Source organism: Cinclus cinclus, chromosome 6, assembly GCF_963662255.1.
Source record: "Cinclus cinclus chromosome 6, bCinCin1.1, whole genome shotgun sequence".
Taxonomy (NCBI): Eukaryota; Metazoa; Chordata; class Aves; order Passeriformes; family Cinclidae; genus Cinclus; species Cinclus cinclus.
Window position 1 is genome coordinate 5,378,384 of NC_085051.1, and position 15,857 is coordinate 5,394,240.

General features: G+C 34.8%; 1 protein-coding gene across 1 annotated transcript in view; it reads right to left on the reverse strand.

The window, feature by feature from the left end:
• Nucleotides 1-3,790: 3,790 nt before the first annotated feature.
• Nucleotides 3,791-15,857, reverse strand: part of KIF18A (kinesin family member 18A) — a 30,620-nt gene continuing 18,553 nt past the window's right edge. Inside the window, exons 13-16 of the mRNA XM_062494636.1 lie at nucleotides 9,317-9,800; nucleotides 8,698-8,802; nucleotides 5,995-6,104; nucleotides 3,791-4,285 (exon numbers count right to left, since the gene is read on the reverse strand). Of these exons, the coding sequence (XP_062350620.1) occupies nucleotides 4,137-4,285; nucleotides 5,995-6,104; nucleotides 8,698-8,802; nucleotides 9,317-9,800 (848 nt within the window). The 3' untranslated portion in view covers nucleotides 3,791-4,136. The remainder of the gene's footprint in view (nucleotides 4,286-5,994; nucleotides 6,105-8,697; nucleotides 8,803-9,316; nucleotides 9,801-15,857) is intronic.

The window sequence follows — 15,857 nt, forward strand, 5'->3', positions numbered from 1 at the left end:
CCTTAGACAGGTGAATTATTTAATTACTTACACTTTCAGCAGGTCAGTCTAAAATTATTTTTGTTTTCTCATATAAATACAGATTCCATGTTTTTACTTCTAATATTGAAGGACTCATATTTTGACTTTTCTCCTTTATTTGTCTTTCAAAGTATTTGTTCCCCTCCTTACAAAGGTTGATTTGATATATACTTCAGGTGAAGAGTTTCAGCATTTATCTGTCCCTTAAGATTATTTAAAAACATTTTCAGTTTTAGTTTCCAGCTCTCCTCACCTCTTCTCAGGTTAAATACTCTAGTGGTTTTTCTGGGCTCCCCCCAGTCCCAGTTTACAAAAATTGCTGAATGTGAACTTAAGAGAGTGATGTACAAACTTTGAGGCATCACCTATGTTCTGCTCAGGCAATTTTTGGTGTCTACAAGTATAGTCTGCATTATAGTGTCAGGAGGAACTATTGGATCTACACATGATTAAAACTCTAATTACAATGGTGTTTTCTCATTTTTGAAGACTGCTTTCCCTTATCTCACTGTCTTGACACAGCTTGGTATGAACAACAGGAATTTAGCTACTCAAATTCAATACAAATATGTTCCAAGTTAATCATATAGTTAACTCAAGCTCTGTTTTCCCTGTCTCCTTCAGAATACAGAACTGCTACTGTATCTAAAGTTAGTCTAGCTGAATATTGTTTATTTTTGGTGACAACTAAGTAAATAAACCAACTGCTTCACCGCAAGGTACAGTAGCCTCTATATGCATGTGCTAGTGGGGAAAACCTTTTCACCATCTTACTGTAATACTTTGTGAAATATAATTACAAATATTCAGTTAAAAATAATACCATCAGTGTAGCAGACTAAAATTCAAACACAAAATGAAAATTGTTCTTAAACTCTTCAAAAGCATGATTTATTCTACTGTTAGATTCAAACGTTTGCTTGTAAATCTTTGATCTTAGGTGTACAATAGTCATGCTACATAAAACCTTTAGACCTAATGCATATAGCACAATTAAATTTAAAACAGGGAAATCAAAAATATTTTTTCCAAGAGCAATACATAGTAGAAAAATTGAACAGGCCATTACACATCCAGTAGATGGAATTTCTAGGAATGTTTACTTTTTCCTAGTTGTTAAAACTAATTTCCTCATGCCTGTTTACAGAATCAAATTTTCAAATATCCAATCAAAGTAAAAGAAAATTAATGAGAAGTCCAAATTATTTTCATGGCGGACCACTCTGCTAACATAAATCTGTTTTTGCATTGTGTTATCACACTTCCAAATAGTACCTGCTGTCTTCTGCAGCCAAAGTACCCAAACTTACAAGTACAAGACACTCACTTGCCTTAGCAGAGGGTATCCCAAAACATTTCTGCCAATGAGCAGATACTTCATTACCTTCAGACTGCTATGGAAACTTGTCCCACCAGCATGAATGATTTTTTTCTAAAAATCTAATCAAATTCTTGTGCTTTGTCAGTTTGACGGGACTACGGATATAATTATTTTGTGTGTGATCTTAATCACAGAATATCCTGAGTTGGAAGGAACCTGCAGCTCCTGGCCCTGCAGTGTGCAGCCTCAGGAGTTACACCATTTCACACTGATTGATGGATGAATGGATGGATGAATTCAAAGATTGATGCCTCAAGACATTTTGGGATGCATGTGCAGGGGTAGGGGGCAGGTCAGGCTTTGCCATGGTGAGGTAGTGAACTGCCCCCCCAGCCCCTAGGTATTTAAGGCTGAACACGAGGAAAAGCATTTGTCTTCACCCTAACTTCATCTCAGAGTTTCTATCTGAACACTGCTGGAACCCAGAAGTGGGTAGTTATATGTGCACTTTTCTTTCTTCTTCTTCTAATTCCCTCTTCTTGAAATTTCATGAGTAACTAAAAATCAAATAAATTTAAATTTAAAGTTGGCTAAGTTGAATGGGCCAAGTTAATACACTGAGAAGCATTTTATGTTGATTGAATGTTGTTACCATAAGCAAGTAAATGAGTAATAGTACAAACTATACCCTACAGCCTTTGCATGTTTTCCTATTTCCCAGTGGGACAAGATCTTTAACATCATTTTCACACTTTTAACCCTGCATGCTGTAACAGTGAAATCAACAAAATATGTACTACAGATAAGTCCTATTATAGTTTGTTAAGACAACCCAGCAGGCAAAAGGAAAGAAGATTGGCAAGAAAAATGAAATGGGCTCTATCATACCTCCACAGCTTCCCACTTTGCTTTCTACCTAACTGGCAATCTGACAAAAAAAATCTTATTAGGGAATGAAAAGTTACAAAGTTTTGTGCCAGTAACGTGTGTGGAATGTGCTGCAAAGCACTTTCTGCTTATGAAGTCTAGATATGTCCACAGTATGTAAGAAAACAAATGCAATTACAATTAATAGTGCAGAAAATTACTCAACAGCAATCTGAAATACAAAAATCCTGTTTCAATCTGGAAACAATTTATGCTAGTTATAAATAGCAAATACATACCTAGCTAACAAATCCATAATCAGCTTCTGATTGAATCACTTCTCATGTCAGTTTTTCATTTTATCAATTTTTGTAGTCCCTGCATGTGCTGCAATTGAATCATTTCCATTCAAGGGCATGCAAAAGACACTAAGAACACATGAGATTCATCAATGTTATGTTTTGACTGACCATTAAAAAGGTGCATGCACAAGCTTGTCTAGAAACTTCAAGATTGCTATGTGCAAGTTTTATATGCCACAAGTGGAATGAAAGCTACAATTATATTTATAAGCAAAACCCAACATGCCTCTTGTACACATATCAACAAAAGAACCTCCCTGTGTACATTTTACATTAAACAGTGAGAATTTGAAAAAAAGTAACAAAATTTCAAAATTAATTCCAAAATACTGTTGTCCATCATGATATAGAAATGTTAAAGGGACCCCTTCCTCTTCATTCCACTGAAATTACATCACCTTGCTATGTGGACATGCCCCAAAGTCTAGTTTTCAGGCTTCATACAAGCCTTTTCCCTGGCAAATATTCCCTCAGTTCTCATTAAACTCCAAGATCCCATGCTCACCACAACTCTATCACCTATACTCTTTTAGAATGCAACTAAAAGGATTCAATTTCGCTCATCCTAGTATTTTTAACTAGTTAGGCCTATTTCTTAAGAAATTATTTCTTACTTTTTGAACTTCCCCAGTGAAGACCACTCCTGCTACATTGTCTGCTCCTTCCACAAGTGATCCTGAAGGCTTTTGCAGGCAGCTCTCATCTCCTCCTCCAGAAAATTCTGAAAAATGCTCCTCCAATGTGTCAGGAATAAATTCTGCAGCATAGTTCATGTTGCTGAACTGATCAGGTTGGAAGCTCCTTGCTTCAGATAGATGTCTGACACCACTGGAACTATTTACTGGACTTCTTTCTCTGGCTCTCACTAGTTTGGAGAAATTCATGTGCTTGCATTTACACACACCAAACACACTAGAATGACATTCTCAAGGCCAGGCTGTCAAGGTTACAGTACAACTATGCATAAACTGCTCTGTCTCTCAATACTAATAATTTTCTAGAAGACATTATAAACAACATGTACTTACAGCAATGTTTGTCAAAATTGATTGAGACATTTCTCATAAGAGAAGAAAGGAACATTTTTGCTAGAAATAAATTTCACGTTCTATTGCTCTTAACATTAAAATTTATTTGAAATAATTAAGAAATAATGTATTTACAGCTGAATTAAATTGAAAATTGAAAAAAACAGAACAGGAACGTTTACAACAAAGTAACAGACTAAAAACCAGAAAGACAAAAAAGCGCCAACTTTTGGAACTATTTTTCTGTCTCTTGGAACTCCATATTTCATCAAAAGATGCTAGCAATCCAAGAATATCAAAGGCATAGTAATGCTAAGCATGAACATGTTCTAACACTAGCATCTGTTTAACTTGCTTCCAAAACAAAAATTATTTTAACACAAGGAAGCTACTCCAACAAAAATAATTTAGAGGGTCAATTTTTTTCTAAAATTTCCATCATGAAACTCTCAAAACTATTTACAAGAGGAAATCACATTTCACCCTATTCTCATTTGCTATCCATCAATCCTGCTTGAAGCATGGATGAATTCAGAACTAAATCCTAGTTTTTTTCTTGGAAACACGAAGTAAAAGACTTTTTGATGTCCTTGATTTAACATCCAGTGGGACATTTCCTTGAGAAAGACTTCTAATGAAGTTTCTTGACTTATTCTCTTCTTGCTTCCTGCTCTTCATTTTAATTCCTAATGAAGAAAGAAATGTTATTAGAAATAGGGAGACACACCTACATGGAAATCTCCTTTCCAGAATATGTGTAAGAATTTTGAAATTTCTTTACTGAAAGCCTAATATTAATATGCAAAAATGTAATCACTCTTACTTGAGTAATTCAGTCTTAATTGTCTAGAAAGTCCCATGATTAGACCCCCAACTGACATGAGATGCTATTAAATAGGCACAATTGTCTATAAAAAGCTGTAGAAATCTGTAAAAATGCAATTAATCCTTCTTATTATAGAATAGCATTGAAAAATGAACATTATGTCATTATAGAAAGTTGTGTCTTTTAAATCTGGAAACAACTCTTCCTCTCAGGTAATTGGTTAAGGTTTATTCTGCTCTTGTAGTGCACACTCTTGAAAATGAAGTCTATTTCATATTCAGTTAAACACTGAAGAATCAAAAATTTATTCTCATTTCAAAATGTGCTTCTGCATTACATAATTTCTTAATTCCAGAGTGGTGACTGAATAGTGATAACTTTATAACCTGGTCTGTTGTAGCAGACACTGATAGTGATAACAACTGTGCATGCAATCTGCCAAATAAGTAACTTGGTTAGAGTTTAGACTCAGATATTCAGTTTCCAGAAAGATTCCTGTAATACAACCACAACATTTCTCATGAATACAGAATAAGACATTTTCATATGGACATGCTCCCTCACAGCAATTTTTACTTAAAAAGATGTATGTGCTGTAAAACCAGTGTATTGCCCATAACACTGGAAAAAGTTGCACAATGGAAATGTTTTATCACCTTGCTTTCCTATTTCATAAGAAAAGCAGACTAAAATTAAAAAATGAATATTGGATCTTCTTTAAATAGCCTGAGAAGATGAACTGTATCTTTGAAGACAGAGAGGAAAAGGAAGCAATTGGGTAGAGATGAAGGAAAATTGTACTGATTCACCACATTAAAATCTGCTGCAGGTGCCAAGCAACTTAGTGCCATGCACTAGAAAGGGCAGAGGTTTTTATAAAATTGTGAAGACATTTGTGAACATTGGCCGAAAAAAATTATTTGTCACTGAATTTATTACAGAAAAGACTTATGCACCTCAGAGAGAAGCCATATAATTGAGGCAAACTTTCACACAACAGGACTTGCTAATATTATCAGCTGTATGTTAGAAGCAAAGGAACTTTGTCCTAGTTGTTTTTTGCCCAGAATTGCCCCAAATTTTAAGACCAACAAATCTCTGAGAAAACCTGTTATCTGTTAAAAAAAATAAGCGTGGTGTCGTAAAATAAAGCAAAGAATTAAATACAGCTATAGAAATTATTAGAAAATTTTATTTTCTGATAAACCACACTTGGGCAAAGACAAAATTGGCAATAAAGCTCACCAAATTCCTCAACAAGTACATAAACTATTTTAGGTGGAATAACCCAAAACCTCTTGGGGAAAAGGTTTTCCCAACAGCCTTGTAATAATATTGAACTGAAGTTTGATTAGGTACTATCCATATAACTGACATTCCAAATTTTATTTATTTATTTATTTTTTTTAAATAAAGGGATATACTATTCAAACCAATGGCTTAATACACTATCACAGCAACACATGCTACTAAACTGACAAAACAAATGGAGTAGCCATGCTAAATTTGCACTTGCAGAAGAATCACTGTTACCAAGGCAGGGTCATCCAGTCAAGCTCTGACACTTACCAGCTGCTCGGGGTACTCGCAAGGCTGCATGGCTTAACAAGAAGTCCTGTTGGCCACGCTTTGCTGGAACTGGGTCTTGCAGGCTGCCCAACACAGTGTTTGATGTGGAGCTGGAAAAGTTGCCAGAAAGGAGTTGGATTTCAGTACAGTCACTACTAATAGTAGTCGAGGCCTTTCAATGTAGAAATACTTCAAATATTATCAAATGTTCACGGCATCATAACAGAATGCAGAGAATAAATTAATTTATGTATATATATGGATACTATTCCCCTTTTGCCTTTTTAAACATTTACAAGAGTGCTGCAACTGTGAAAATATGAACTACTGTTGGCACTTGTATTAAAAGGCAGGACAATGTCATTTTTTTTTTTTGAAAACACAGAAAGAAGTCAGTTTTGATGGCCATCACATACAAATTGTACTAAGAAATAATCTTAAAGCATGTTGCAAAGCCCTTGAAATGATCAAGCTGTGTTTATTGAACAAATCACATTTTATTGCTACATTAACTTTTCTACAGCCTCCAACACAGTTGGAGGAGGTGGCTTCATAGCAGACAGTACTTTTTAACCAAGCTGCAAGAAACCAGTTACAGCTTCAAATTCATGAAAACAAAACCTCTCTATCATACCCATAGCACTTTATGTGATGGACTTAAGGTCTACAGCAACAATTATGAACCTATTTGATGTCACCCTTTTGCAATTGCCTCACAAACTTCCTCTGTTGCATTCTGCAAGACAGCCTCATAAACAAGCTAATCATATTTATGTCCCAAGCTCCTATGCTTTGCCTATTCCTGTAATAAATATCGTATTATTTCCACTTTATAGTCCCTTAACTCACACTCTCTTAATTTTCTGCCTAAATCAAAATATATAGCAAGTAGCAAAAGACCAAGTCTTTCCTTGTGCGGGTTCTAAAAATCTACTCATGCATGCTTCTTGCAAGAGAACTTATGCCAGTAAGAATGCAACATTATTTAGTAAAAGAGTGTCTTATAGCTGACTTGCCTCTAATCCCTTATCGAAATACAATTGTTTCAAGTTATACTGCTAATCTGGACAATATCACTGAAATTTGTATTTTTATTCTAATATTAGTAGGAGATGAATGACTGAGTGAGCCACTTCAATCAGGGAAAGCACGGGAAAGAAAAGAGGGAAAAAGTAAAGAAGATAATGGAACGAAGGCACTCTGAAAAGAGCATATTCTCCTTCTCCTTCACAAATGCGTTCTCATTCCTTCATCACCAACTGCTTGACAAAACTCTAAAGAATTTCAGTCTACAGACAAGTCACTGAGGAAGAATGATCTCTATAAAAGGAATAGAAGTCATAGGACTCTTCTGTAGTGGACTAGGAAATATGTTTAAAGACACACAAGAAACAAGGTGAGCAGAAAGAGCTAGTCTTTTGGGAAGAAATAAGCATATGTATACGTTTCTTTGAAAAAAATTATTACAGTTATTACAAAAAAAAGTAGTTCAAAAGCCTGTCTGAGAACTTTTACCTTAAGATTACATAAATCAGGCTCCAAAAGTTCCCATATCTCTCCCTAGAGACAATGTAGAAAAATCTAGCTTGGTTTCAGAGAACAGGTGATTTATGTTGCTAAATTTTGCTGAATATAATCAGCTATTTGAAAATGTGAACAGTGCTGCTTTTCTCATCCTAGGGCAAAGAGTTTAGTCCTCATCCTAGCAGGACAGTTTAGAACAGTAATTGATGACAGCAATCAGAAGAGTAACTTGAAACTAGACCAGATGAATCTGATATTCTGGGATAATTCTCTACTTTCAAGATGCTAATAAACAAAAAGGCACTTATGTTACTTCCATGTACTGTGATGTAGCTACAGACTTGTTCCAACACACTTGAGATATTCCTCATAAGACCTACGTGGTGGTAGCAACAGGTGACTTGTAACATGATTTTAAAAGAGGCTGTAACAATTTTTGCTTTTGGAAATAGGAAAAAAAAACAAAACCCAGCTGTTTCATAGATAATCAGGTTTTAAAGACATTTAAAAATCCCAAAACCAACCAACCAAAGAAATACACGCACAAAAAAATACTACAATTCAACCTATTGTCTATTCAGTTCCAGCTTTTCTGGTGCTCCTACTAACAAGTGTCTTTTAGGGTCATAAACCAGAAGTGATGATACAAAAGTTCTTCCTAGAGCAGATCACAAAAATTAAGTCACAATATGAGACTGAAAACTAATTATCAGAAAATCAAAGTTGATCACATAAGAACTGTCACACTTTTTTTTTTTTGCTGCTTTCTATTTTGGTAGTTTTTAATGTGCTCCAGCAAAGGCAGAATGTTCTCAAATAACATAAGATTTTTACTTGATAATGAAATTTCTTTTCAGAACTATGTGCCACCTTTATTTTGAATAGACAGCAGCTACACAAGACATGATATTGTTTTTTTTTTAAACATTATTAAATTAATTACATTATTAAATGTAATTCTTAAAATACAAGTTCTTAAACCAAGACTAAAGAAATAAAAGAACTGAAGTTACTGGGAAAAAAGTTTCAATTGAATTCAAACATCTATGAATCAGAACATGTCATATGCAGGTCCAAATGGCTTGTATAAGATATCTTCAGATTTGAAATAAAGTAACAAAACTGAAGAATATAAGAAATGAAAACTCATTTTGTATAGAAGGGTTCGTTTAATCTTACCTTAATATCTTCCTTTTTCTCTGAGCAGCCGAAGTCATTGCCATATATGAGGGTGTCTCAAATACTGGAGCAGAATTTTTGTTAATTAAGGAAGAAAGATCAAGTCTGCAATAAAAGAATTACATTTTTGTAAAACATATTCTTGGTAAAAGTCAAGAAAATTTGTTTTTAACTGTAAACAAATATATGATAAGTTGAAAACCAAAACTAGAAATTCATTTCATGAATGCTACTGAGGTAGCTTTGCAGGTTTCAGACTTGCACAGCAGTTTTAAGCATGGCATTTCACAATGTGAAGGGGTTAAGTATCCATTTTACAGACAGAAAACAGCTTAGAAAGTAACTTGTCTGAGGCATCACAATCAATTTTAAAAATGCTATATTTTCTTTTTGGTACATATTTTATAAAACAGGATAAGCTTTCAGCTTTACTTGTTGTCACTAACATACTACTGTCTTCAAATAATGGCAGAATTGAATTTGATGCTGATCAAAATTGAGGGTTTGATTTTCAAAACGTTGGTTTTACTTATGAAACAGATCTAAATGGAAACACCCAGCTGTGAAGATAGGATTAAAATACTTGGTACTATTTCTCACTTATCTAAAAGGAAAATACCTTTGCACAATGCCATCGCTGCATGCCTGTGACTCCTTCACAGATGAGTACGTAGATATTTCAGTTGTTTCATCTGTACCTTCATAGAGAATTATTGTTGAGTTCATGACAGCTTCATCACAGTCTGGGATTACATCACATGTAGTGTCCATAATACTGGTCTTTTTGACTGGCATATCTGTACTACATGCACTGACTTCCTCTAGGCCTGCAAGGTGTAAAGCCTTCTTTACCACAGCCTGAGAACACAAGCTTGGTCCTGGCTTTCTGCAAGAGTCTGGTGTATATACTATAGGGTACACTTCTTTGGCAAGAGAATCCTCCAGGTGCTGCAAGCTGCAGTGGGCAGAGGCAGGTGGACTTGGAGTTGCAACTGGAGAGTCCATTAGCTTCCTCCTAGTTCTTTTCTGTGGTGGGTCTGTATAGTCTAATACTTGTTGTGTATTTTTATTCATTTCTTGTGATGGTGTACCAAGAGAAGTGCCTGTGAAACATAAATAACAATGGTTAGCACATCTAACTGCACATACTACTTAAATCTTGCTTTTCCCCTCCTCTTGCCTACTGAGACATTAGCAGATATTACTACAAATACTATTTATTTCATATACATATCAACTTGATCATATTGATGAAATTATTTCTACTGCATTATTGTCTAAGATGGTACTTGCTCTGTGACACTCAAAGTATTATAAACATGCACAGGTTGGCACAGTTGATCCCAGAGGTTATAGAAATAATCACAACTAAGATCTAACACCGGACAAGAGAGAATGGAATAGTAAGAGGACTGAAAATTATTGCACTACCATGACAAAACTCCTATTTTAAGGTGGCACAATCACAGTAATCTAGAGCTGATTCATGACTCCAGCCATGTTTTTTTCCCCCAGCAAGTATCATGTAGAATAATGAGAGACTAAGGAGAAAGGAATGACAGAACCATTTGAAAGAACAAAATTCCCCTGACACTGCAAATGAGAAAGCAGGGTTTTGCAAAGGGGAAACAAATAAGTTACCAGGATTCTATGACCCTGTTAGAGCAACCGTGGGGAGCAAAGCTCTTCACTATCAACTTCCCCCACCCCCAAAAATAAAGCAAGCAATACAGGGTAATTGGTCATTTTCATTCATCCTGATTGAAAGCATTTTTCTTGAAGGGTCACAATGTTTTTATTTTCAAGCAAGTGGTAATAAAGGCAATCTCCAAAGTAATACAGAAAAGGCTTCTTTTACTTAAGCTTTCAGTGAAGTAGGATAATTTTAAGACCTAGCTCACTGCTCAAATGGATAGGCAACTGGTGACTTCCACAGTTAATAAAAAAAAAAAACCAAACAACTATGGAATTCCTTTTTTAAGCAAATCAAGAACAGAAGACAGCTGTCAAAATCCCAAGTGCTTCCATATTTAACTTCCAGTTAAACTTCCAGTGCAAATTTAAGAAATGAAGCCTAGAATCCTTAAAATGTCCATGAATTGGATCCCCTTCAGCTGGCAGCCATAGATGCATACTTCTTTCTGCATTGCCTACTTTATGCATGTGAGCAACTAAACTGCAAAATAACCTCCTGCTTTTTAAATTGATGCAAGTTTCTCAGGAATTAGCTATGGTATTCCTAGAACAGTGTTGATAAATATTTATTTCTTCTAAATTTCATTCTCTTTTTGCCTCAGACTAAGAAAGCTAGTTTGAACTCCTCAGTCTGAATGCTTCTACTGTTCTCTCTCATGTGTTAATACTTAGGGTATTTAACTGTGCCAAAAACATTCTTTGAACACGACAAAAATTGATGAAAAACATGCATATATTGTATTATTTCACCTCCACAAGCTTGATTTGTTATAGAAAACAAGGCTACAAAGTTGTAGCTTTTTCTCTGCTTACAGTTTCTCAGGCCCCATTTAATTTTGAACTCATTGCCCAGTTGCAACCCAGTTTGCCAATATGCTTTAAAAAAGCCAATTCCTCAAGTACCCTCAAATCAGGTATGTTGGGGAAAAGGTCCAAGTAAGATCCTCACTGCAGAAAAGCCAATGAGGGATGATCTTGGCACTGCTTTTGTCTGCACACTTTGGTACTAGACCTGCCATATGACTGAATACCCAGCTACATGAGATGATGCCAAATTAGAAGACACAAAATAGAGCTGTAAGGGACAGCCAAGGATTTAAAGACCACACTGAGACCTAGACCTGTTCCAGAAGGATAGAACAGGTAATAACAAAGTGTGTACAAATAGGAGGTAAATCAGGTGGTTAGATATTGGCCACAAGTCTATTCTATGCTGCCGTAACTTAATTCAATAATGAAACCATTGTATAAACAAGGCAAACATTTATTCTTCACTCAGGGGCTCAGTATCAGAAGGAACAATGTTTAAACTGCTTATGGGAAAAGTAATGTGGACAGTTGCATGAACTATTACAATACTATAATGTTGCTTCCAGCTTTGAAGAAACACATACGTGCAAAACCTGGGCCTGAGAGGACCACCTGACATGAAATAACTGAATTGTGAATTTGTCTACATGTGCACCTACATACAGTTCACTTCATCTATGTAAAGAACTTTTTCTTTGTCAAAATGGAAATTCTTACACCGTATCTAACCCACGGCCAGCTTTCACCAGGTGAAATGCAGCAGGTTGCTGAGGTGGAGTGCCTTGATTATAATCTAAACACTGTGCTAATGCAGGATCCCATGAGTAGTGCAATAGGAACAGTAAAAGAACAGGGCCTAAGTGTACCCTAAATAATCTTTACTTCCACCCAAAATAAAAATTTACCCACTGTGATAAAGACATTTCTCCAAGACTTGCCTGGATTTCATAACAAACAAGAAACTTATTTATAAACAATTTAAAACAATGATTTTATGACACTATCAACAATGCTATGCTTCATTATGTACTTGCTCTTTAACCTTGTTTCAATAAGTACAACACATACATCAGTGTGATAGACTAACAAACATTAAAAAAAATCCTAGTCATCACAACCAAAAACTGAATCCAAACATTTTTTAAAGACTTTTGACATCTATCTTAAGTACAGGAGTAAGGTTTATATAATCCAGTGTTTGAAATAACTATCCATTAAATGCCTCAGAACACATTTAAAATATTAATTTATTAGTTTTTACTCCTATTTATGTGCATCTGAATGTCTGTTTCAGGAAAAATAATGCTTAGAGTTCTATGAATCCACTGTTGTATTAGAATGGGGAGGTTTCAGTTTCAGAAAGTTTGCTTACTGTAAGACACTGAGGTTCTGTAATGTCCTTAAGTTACTAGAAGGAAGTCTGATGGAGAAACATTTTCATGTGAGTGCCAAGGTTTAGAAGCTTCTACAGGCCTAAATATTGGAAGCATTTTAAAATTAACTGTAAGTATTAGCATTTAAATCATTAACCAAATACATAAAGAACACAAAAGTACTGCCAACATAAATAATTTGATGAATTTCATCATAATGGAGAGCATTTTGTACTGTAATACAAGTAAACTAATAATGATAGTTGCAGGAATTCTATATAAGGCAAATATAAGCTGTTAGTAAAATCAAAGACCTATTTTAAAAATCTATTTATTTCTGGAATAAAACTCATTGTCAAACTAAGTTAAAACACAACAAGTTCTTCTTGTCATTACAGTGTTGGAAATAATATAAAATACTTAAGTGTCCGTTCCCATAGCTTTTTGTAAAAATATTAAGCAAATATCACCAGCAATATAGTCTTTAACGTGGCTTCACTAAATAACACAAACCAAATATGATGTGTCAAAACCAACTCCAACATCCTAATTCCACTGTAGCTTGAAACAGTTATGATCTCAGGTAAATAAAAATACAGCAAGAAAAACATTTGGACCCAAAGTAAAGAATTACCAGTATTTCTATTTCCATCCTATTAAAGAAACAAGATACTCAAGCTAGTACCTAACTTCTTTGCAAGTGCTTTTAATAGCTACTGCTGAGAAGTTTATGTAAAAGGCACTCAGACAATAGAAGTTGCTACAGAAAGTCTGCTACTTCCATAAATTTCTAAATACATAGTACTGAAAATGATACAGTGGAGAACCAACTAAGGCTATTTAAATTTCCTTAGAGAACAAATCCAAGTAGTTCCTGAATGGATGTCTAATGGCAATCATTAAGTATTGCCATTATTTTCCTAATACTGAAAGATAAACAACATGATCCAACTACAAAAAAAGATTTAATTTCCAAACATGTTTCATAATAAGGCAGGGAAATTATGTTTATGGTCTATATTTACTTCATGCTTTATAGCTACCTCAATCTTTTGCATCAATATCATCATTCAGTAATATTTATTTCATATACAGAAATGAATCACTTGTACACTTTATAGAACAGCTCCAGTTAACTTGATGAAGTAGGTTAAAAGAAAAATCTGTTTTTATTTCCTTACAGTATTTTCAGCTACAATGCATCTCTTTAAAAATAAACATTATTCCAAATATATTTTGGAGAAGAGATCACATACGTGCTGATCCTTAATTTCAGGCTGATGCTTATACAAGATTTCAAAAATTCTTTAAGATACAATTTAAAAGATTCACTCAGAAATTAAGCATAAAATCCATCATTCACTGATCAACCACCCCCACCCAGCGATAGAAGGTGGTTTTGGTCCTTAATTTGCTGCATCATCTGTCCCAAAAGACTGCTCAGAAGTACTGATTTATCTGACAAGAAGCACAGCAACAGCAGATATTTACAGGCCTGTGCATTAATACAAGAAGCAGAATGCACTACGTGTGAAACATGAGCCACAGGAAAAGTGAGCAGAGCTCAAGGAAAAACAACTCTGATGAATTGAGTTAGTTCTAATTGACATCAGGGACAAAATAATGGCCAAGACTTGTCTTCTTCTGGAACTCATGCTAATACATGCATAAGGGGATTATTTCTGGAAACTGTGCTAAATTAAGTCCACCAGGTTTGTTCTGCTAAAGTGAAATTAAATATTAATGTATTCATTCCAATAAACATTTCTGGGCTACCACTGATTGATCAAATTACAATTCTAATCATACATTTTCGTTCTTTTAACAAGTGACTCATGGAATTCCAAATTGCAAATGAGGCCTAGTCAATGCATTTCAATTATTTAATATTCCTGTGACCCAAAGGCATCATCACTGTGATGGCAAGTTTCACAACAGACCCACAAGCAACAGCTGTGAACTGAAAAAAGGCTGAAATCCAGGCTGCAATCTTGCAAGTCCCATTGATCAGGTGTACTGTTTTACAGAGCATGAGAAAAAATATTTACAAGTCACATAAGAGTATGAAAGAGCTGCTTAATAAGACAAATCTTCCCTATTCAAGACACATGCTTTTCCTACTTTTAATCAAATCTTTTACTATGTACAATTACACCTCAATTTTTCTTGCCAGATCAGAATGTTTGTGACAAGAGGAGGCAATGGATGCCTTTTTTTTCCTATAAATCAATTCCATTCTCTCAGTGGTAATGCATAGTAAGGCTTCTGGAAATGGGATGCTTGAAACAGTGCCAGGAACTTCCCCATTCAGAGAAATACTTGTAAGTACCAGTCAGAGCTTTCCACCCATCAGTCTGAACTCTGAACACTCTATGGCTCCCCATTAATGAACACTTAAGAATGGGCGCCAAAATACATTCTTAAATGAACTTGTTTCCATAGCTTATTCTTTCAAACAGTTAAATTGTTCATGACAATGCACATTTATGGTTACATTAAGCATACACAAGCTTAATCTAAATTTTTAATGTATGTGTGCAAGAAGAAAAAAAGATATTGAAAAGCCAGCATTTTCTGTAAAAAGCAACAAACCTATAATCAAGGTAAGAATTTTACAGAAGGTGTTTAAAGATTTCAAAGGCTAAAGGAAAAATCAGATAGGAGGTTAACTCCTGTCGTGAAGTGCTATATGTGCTTTGGAAAAGCATATGAACTTTAACTAGCTTTCACTAGAAATCAAGAGTTGATTCACAAAAATTGACTACCTAGATAATTTGACCAGAGAAACAGACATTGAAGGAAGAAAATATCTCTTATCTTTTCCTCCCATACTACAACTTCATACTATTTAATACATAAGAGATCTTTTCCAAAGAAGAAATATTCATCAGAAACAAAGACCTCGGCATTACCGCCAATCAGCCGAAATTCTTTATTTTGAAACTCCTGTTAGGAAGAAGGACCTTATAACAAGATAATAAAATCAATTTATATAAAAAAAGTAAGAATATGTAGAATTACATTACAAAAACTTATTTCTGTAGAAGACTTCACAAAACCTAGAACAAATGCCCATACCTTTTCACCTTTGCTAGCCTTCTCTTTACAGTTTTATCATCTTTTTTTTTCCACATCAATTGCTAGTTTGACTCTTGTCAAGGACCAGTTAACAAATGTAGTTAATTCCCAAGAAACACACAAGACTGCTTTCAGGACCTGTTTTCATAGTTTTACCTATTCTGTGGAAATTATGTTGCTGCTTTGACCTTTTGGAGACAGTGC